Below are 6,972 nucleotides of genomic sequence, written 5' to 3'. Positions count from 1 at the left end.
AGCATGTTTTACAGTTTGGATTGTCACACATGCGTTTTGTTTCCATTTACGACAAAAGGTCAAACTTTAGCTTAAAACTTAACATAACCCATTGTCCTGCGTTTGATTGATGATGCAGATAGATGCCAACCATACACAAAAAGAGACTGAGCAGGAAAATGAAAGTGCTCTATTGATTAAAAATAGCACTACTTTTGTGTGCAGTCCACTAAAGTGTCTAGATGTTCTTTGTGTATAACACCTTGAGCTCTTTTGTGACATGAATGGAAACTCTGAGCAGTGAGGAGCGACATCTGTGTTATTTCTCCCTGACTTGGCTAAATATCATATATTCTCTGTGAGATGAACGGATGTCGCTGGTTCCATCGTAGCTAAATGTCAAACCACACTCTAATACACATTCTCACTCTCACACACACACCGCCGGGACCACCTGACAGGACATGTCAACACTGAAAACTACACGCACACAACTCATTCTGTCGCCTCACACTCTCACATCGCACATGCCCAGCCCTTGTTCGCTACTCCACAACGACACAGGAAGTCAAAGGTTGACCCATTTCTTCGAGCAGTTTTTTTTTAATTTTGACTCGGTCTCTGCACAGATGTCAATGTGCATCAGAATTATACACCATGAGAACAGAGCAGCTACATTATCGCTGACCTCAATGATTTCCAGAGGTCTAGAAATAGCAATCTAATAAATACATATTTTCTATATTATAAGTAATGCAGCAATATTTACATTGTCAAAATACATTTAAATCATGCTTTTAAAATCCCAAATCTGCCTGCAGAAATGAATGATTTTTGTTGTTCTTTGTTAAACTTAATTTAAAGAAATGAAAAACAGACAGCAAAACTATATTTGTGTATTTTTTAAAGACTACTTGCATATATTTTAAAGTAACTTCAAACTCAATGCTTTGACACACTTACTGACCAAGGAGTCCTACAGTTCAACGTATGTATATTCTACTTATGTTCTGGCTAAATAATGACCCAGCGGGCAACTGTTCTTTTGTCCAGTATAGCAAACAAGAAGGTGGAACATCTCGCAGCTCAGGGGTCAAATCTTTCACCAAGTAGCTGGTGGAAACTGAAGCAAAGCAGATGATTAATAATGGATTTACAGTAATCGCGCTTAATATAAATACTGATAATACTCAGTATCTTTTGGATGCCAGAAATGAATTATGTTCATTTAGCCTAAATATATCAAATCCGGTCAGTCCGGCTGTGAACACATTTCATAATAAGAGGGACTATTTTAGGTAAACATTACAGGTGGTTCAGATAGATTTATTGCTGAATGTCGTCTGCAGCTCTTTCAGTGTCAGGTAGCCTGTCTTACAGGGCTCCACGGGCATCGAGGAAGACCTGCACATGGCACCAGCCGTAGGCCAGGCCGCATAATGGCCATTAGCAGCAGCCACAGCTACCTCCACCTGTTGGCTCTCAGAGGGTATCATAGTTAGGGTGGGAGCGTTAGGTGTGGGTGGAGCACGGGAGGGCGGGCACATCTGGGAAGGAAGATGAAGAGGGAGAATGAGAAGAGCGGGGCTCGGCTCATCATCTGAGACCCCTTTCTCTTCCACATTAGCAAACCTTTCATCTTCATTTCCGTCTTCATTGCCGTCTTCATCTTCCTTTCCGATGCCTAAACCGGAGTCTGGGCTCTGCGGCTCCCTCTTCAAGCTCTCATAGGTTGGATGGCCATTGAGCGATGGGTGGAGGGAGAGGCGGAGGTTGAGGGTGTTGCGAAGATTGCTGGAATCGTTGCAATAGGCCAAGTAAGCAAGACTGAGGCCAGTGGTTGCTACGCTGCCGGAGGAGCTGGATATGAAGTAGCCCTTGTTGGAGAAGAAGGATGAAGAGGAGGAGGAATCGGCAACTACCCCGCTGGTGTCCGAGCCGGCCGGAGGGTGGTTCCTGAAGTGAAGCATGGCGCTGGTGGAGCCGGAGGGGGAAGAGGTGGTGGGGACCACGTCCAAGCCTCCGCATATCTCGATCGGGGAGATGCTGTCGCACAGCTGGGCTGTGAAGAACGACTCAGGAGCCGACGGAGGATTCAGCCATTCCTGGTTAGGAGAGAGAGAGAGAGGCTTAGAGTACAAAATGCAGCTGAGTCACAGTGGCGTTTCTTGAATTTACAGTCATCGCTGTATCTGTATGCGAGTGTGAGACAAAAGAGACATGTCATTCTGAGAGATTTTCTAGCCCGTCCTTTATGACTGGCTGTCAATGCTGTCATGCTTTTACTTTGTATTAACCTGAACCACAGCTGCAAACTGCAAATAGGCAAGGAAGTAGTTCAACATGAGAAGGGCAGTAACAGCAAAAAGGCTGATCACAATTCAACTTCGACTGGGGGAGCATGAGCTCCTGGGAAGGCCGGCAGTGGGATTTTGCATATTTAATGACCTTAATGTTTTATTTAATTGTACATTTATTTAATTGCACAATCCACACGATGCAGAAGAGAGAATTTTGTTAAAACTGGATGCAGCTGAGGAAGAGAAATCCTAACTTTAAACCTGCAGTATGGGTCCAAAAACTACACACCTGTTAAAATGGTACAATCCCAAAATGCAGGGCTTTCAAATAAATTTGAGAATCTTTATAGTGACGTATTGCTGCTTCCACAAAAATGTCAGTCCTCTTTACTAAGGTTAAACGTGTGTAGTGTAGCTGTCACTAAACAAACGCTACACAGTGAGAGTACAACTGGTCCCTGCCTTCACCCCTGGGATACTCAAACTACGAGAGTTGAGATGTATGAAACTAAAAAACCTTTCCGGCTTCCGCGGTGTCACAACACGACGCCGCGGTCTTTTGTTTCCATTTATGTGAAATCCTAAACACTTTTGTTGTGGCCGGGAATCACAGTGAACCAAGCAGCTATTGTCATTTTAACATAAGATGACTAAAACGCCAACAATGAACCTTTTGGCATTTGGAAAGGGTGTGAGTATATCAGAGTTGTTATCTGTGTGTGTTGGTCTGTCATAGTGCTCTATGTGGTAAGTAGTAAAATTGATAGGTTTTTTTTACCTTTACATTTCCTCCGTGTACAGAGTGGAGAGTGTGGAAATATTTAGAAGGGGTTGGTACCGGCCTCCCTTTGAGGAGCCTGAAATGACAAAAGGGATTTATTAAATAAGACACATTGCTTGCTTACAAAAAGGCAGACGCACAAGCAAACATTATATTCACCCTCTGCTCGCACACCTCCTGTAGAGGACCAGCGCCACGATGACGAAGATACACAAGCAGAACCCCCCAACAAGCCTCACCATGGATAACGTGCCCAGAACCCCCTCTGGAACACAGAGCGGACATTTCAATGTGCAACGATGCATCTGCAAGTAAATCCTCAAATCTATAACATTTAGTCATTTGTTTACAGGCTGCCATCAACACAAACCCAAACCTTCCTTTTCTGCCCAATCGCTTTAGCTTTGTGTTTCAATGCTTATTAGATTTGGGTCATTGTGGGTTTCGGATGCAAGAAACATTCTGAGCAACCACAGAAGCTGTAGCACTACACTACATTGATGGCATCAAGATACGACTTGAGACAAAAGAAAACACAACCAAAAATCGACGAATATAAGTGACACATGTGATTTAAAGCCATATTAAAAAAATAGTTTGCTGACATGAAATTTAAAACCAATAGAATCCAAATATTTTCGATGCACCGTACTACTGTATATTTCCCATTGTTTGTATTTAGCATGGTAAAAGACAACGTGTGTCCTAATGAGCTGACCCAGGGGCAGTTACAAACAAAACGATAGTGGGCCTGAAATGAAACCCTTGGCACCACCACATGGAGCTTAAATTCCCTCCCCCTGCACGGCAGCTGGATTGTCATAATGACACTAAAATACAGTCCAGTGCTGATCCTTACAGGCCAACAAACCAAGCCTCCCCTTCAAAATGATCATGAATAATACCAAAATGGAGACACTGCCATTGTCACGACTGATTCTTAAGTCATGACGAAGCGCTGGTTCTGTACTGCGGTTGGGGCAAAGGACAGGTGGGTGGAGATCCTCTAAGGAGGTTGAGTAACTGCTTGTGGACCACTCTTTAAATAATGTTTCAGAATACAGTAGATAGGTCAAGAGTGGGCTTCATCAAAAGTGGTTTTGAAATGTTGTCACCTTCGTCCTGTGTTGTTGGCCCCATGTCTGTCGCACCCTGCCAAGATGTTGTTGGACTCCAGTCGCTCCAGTGGCTGCTTTTCTTGAGAGTGGGTTTGACCCTCACCCGGACCTGGCAGGGCCCCGTTACTTTCCAAGCATCCACCATCAGCTCTTGTTCTTGTGTGAACAGAGTGCTGGACTCCTTCAACCAGAAAAACAACTGAACGGATTTCTACAACATCAAACGCTGTGTTTCCCATCAGCCTCAGCTGTACTTTGTGTTTTGTGCAATTTAAGCAAATCGTTGCATGTTAACTTGCTAAATAAATCGTTAAAAATCATCATGTTAGCAATGTCATCGTGAGCATGTTAGCATGGATCTTACAACTGCATGATCACTTACATCCCACGACTGTTTTTTCTGTTTGATCTGAACCTGGAAATCAAAGAATTTGAGGAAGATGGACGGAGGGCCCCCGGGCCTCCAGGATATCAGGGTCTCATTGGCCGTGCAGCTGACATTGGGAACGCCTGGAGGATGCATTTTGACTGTGAACACAGACGCACACCAGCATTACTCCCTTGTAATGAATGAGAAATGATGTCAAATGTCTTGAAGAACCTGATTTGTGAATTACTTTACAGAGGCAACTGGACTTGTCCCAGCTTTTAGAAGAAGTAAAAGCCACTGACTGTGATCGAATGGTGAGTAGTTTGTGATGTTCTCCACCGTCGTCCCGTTACACTCCACTCGTATGTAGGGCATCGTATTCAAAGGGTTGAACTCCTGGGGGGGGCACAGAATATAATCCATGACATTGAAAACAAATGTAGTATGGGTCATTTAGCTCTGCTGCATTTTTTTTTTACTGAAAATACATTAAAAACCAAACAGCAATTCAACAGGGTAAAATAAAGACGTGCTTTAGATGTGGTTGTCATGGTTAATATATTTGTGACTTACATCATTTTCAAAGACAAAACTGCATCCTGATGGAGAGTTCCGGTGTTGTTTCAGTTTGCAGTTTCGACTAATTGAGAAAATGAACAAAAAATGAGCACAAGCACTGCGGAAAAATTGGACCATCTGACCGAGCTGCCAGTATAAATATGTATTTCTAACATCTCACATAATCGTTCCCTCATGTCTCCCCTGGTTCTTGTAGATCCAGGTTATCTTCATACCAACGATCCAGCAGTCCAGTCCAGAAGCCCCTGTAGAGGCGTCCCACGTACAGCTCACGTTGTTCACAAAGTCATTCACGCAAGAGAGACCTTCAGTGACAGAGACAAAACAGAGACATGAGGACGGTGGCATTGGACCTGTCCTTCATGTTCCAATAAACCAGCGGCCTCGTTTGGGCAGAAGTAGAACGCCTAAAATTCCAGTTTGATGAATCCGTCAATGTTTGTTACGACTTGAGGAAAAGAGGCCCTGGCTCTTCACACTGCTACGAAAATACAAATGTTGGGAATATCTGGCTCAGGCCCCCCCTCCTTCGCACAAACACACACATTCTGACATCACTCAGCGGGTTGTCACTGCTCTCTTGTCGGTATGTTTATGTTGTGTCTCTTTTTAAACAAAAAAATCACATGGGGAAAAAATAAATAACAAGGTGAAACCTTGTGAGGTGAGTCTCAGTTTTACCGGGTGAGTCTTTGTGAGAGTCTGCTGCGGACTTTGAAAAGAGAACCGCGAGGACGTACAGGGACACCAGGACCTCCACGGCCATGGCCACTACTGAACTGTGGACAGAGAAGAGTCAGAGACGATTGGTAGAGAATGAACAGCAGTTTGAGAATGTGAATTAATATTATAAATTATAAACATCATCATGCAGAAAAGAAATCGAAACTGGAAGAGACGGTTGTTTACACGTTGAACCCAAAAGTATCTCCTCACCGCACCTCATTCATTTCCTTCATAATGCCATTATCATTTGATGCTGTTGTCCTTGTAATTCATGTAACTTAACCTTATTGAAATGAAACAAGGTGGTTTGAGAACATGTGACCCCAACCAAGTTTCTTTACATAGAGAAACTCATTTCTGAAACTGCATCACAATCGGCCGAGCGGTGGTAAAGCTTTGAGAGGAAACCATACTAATTCCACCCCGAACGAGCGGTTATGAGCGAAACTCGACTACGATCACCAGCACCTGTGCTGGTGCTGATAATCATTTCGAGATTTCACAAAGGTACACATTTGTCAAAAGGTCGTTACTGTGTTTTGCCATTTAGTAAGTAACTGTGTGGATATTTTATCATAACGTGCAGGGGAAAAACAACAACAAAATGACATATTATTATTATAATATAATCTCGATGCAATCGAACAGTAAAAGCCGGCGTGAAAAGACGATAAAAATGAAAGCACTAGAATATATGAGCAAGTTGTTAGAACACGTTACTGTGGTGTTTTTTGAAAGCAATAGTAAGAATAAAGTGGTACGGTACCTGATCAGAAGCTCCCTGAGAAGAAAAACATTGCAGTGTCCTCTGCTGGACTGACGAGATTTGTCTCTGTGTCCTTGCGTGTGTCTCTGGTGTGATCTCTCTCTGTCTGTCTGTCGCTCATCCCTCCGTCTCCTCCGTCTCGGCCCAGTGGGTTCTTTAAAGTGCCCAGTGACATTTTCCACTTGTCACCACACAGTTTCTGGGGCTTACAGGAAGCCTCAAAAAGTGTGAGAGGACGGGCGGGGGGCCGGGGGGGGGAGGGGGGGGGGGGGGGGGGGTTGGTTGCAGGGCAAAGCTCCTCCTCCTCCAGCTACCTGGACGTCATTATGACGATCCGTCCAGAAAAAAACAAG

The 6,972-nt window shown here is 43.9% G+C and overlaps 1 protein-coding gene across 5 annotated transcripts; it reads right to left on the bottom strand.

Moving 5' to 3' along the window:
• Positions 1-119: 119 nt before the first annotated feature.
• Positions 120-6,804, bottom strand: il2rb (interleukin 2 receptor, beta). 5 transcript variants are annotated; one of them, XM_062566312.1, is made up of 11 exons: positions 6,620-6,804; positions 5,809-5,906; positions 5,288-5,432; positions 5,122-5,188; positions 4,851-4,944; positions 4,561-4,706; positions 4,176-4,359; positions 3,220-3,325; positions 3,058-3,136; positions 1,612-2,084; positions 1,352-1,526 (listed from the first exon to the last, which is right to left on the bottom strand). In XM_062566312.1, exons 2-11 carry the CDS (start codon positions 5,891-5,893, stop codon positions 1,478-1,480), a joined length of 1,428 nt encoding a protein of 475 aa, XP_062422296.1. In that variant the 5' UTR covers positions 5,894-5,906; positions 6,620-6,804; the 3' UTR covers positions 1,352-1,477. The 5 variants fall into 5 exon arrangements, with proteins under 5 accessions (XP_062422292.1, XP_062422295.1, XP_062422293.1 ...); XM_062566308.1 differs by having other exon boundaries at positions 120-2,084; XM_062566311.1 differs by having other exon boundaries at positions 120-2,084; positions 3,235-3,325.
• Between the last annotated feature and the right edge of the window lie 168 nt (positions 6,805-6,972).

Source organism: Pungitius pungitius, chromosome 12 (genome assembly GCF_949316345.1).
Source record: "Pungitius pungitius chromosome 12, fPunPun2.1, whole genome shotgun sequence".
NCBI classification, from domain to species: Eukaryota; Metazoa; Chordata; class Actinopteri; order Perciformes; family Gasterosteidae; genus Pungitius; species Pungitius pungitius.
This window is presented reverse-complemented; position numbering and strand designations above follow the sequence as displayed.

Excerpts from the sequence above, each read along its gene's own strand:
- il2rb (XM_062566308.1), bottom strand. The coding sequence starts at position 5,893 with ATGGCCGTGGAGGTCCTGGTGTCCCTGTACGTCCTCGCGGTTCTCTTT. Across the intron at positions 5,433-5,808 it reads CTCTCACAAAGACTCACCCG|GTCTCTCTTGCGTGAATGAC; the intron begins GTAAAACTGAGA and ends CTGTCACTGAAG. Across the intron at positions 3,137-3,219 it reads AGGAGGTGTGCGAGCAGAGG|GCTCCTCAAAGGGAGGCCGG; the intron begins GTGAATATAATG and ends TTGTCATTTCAG.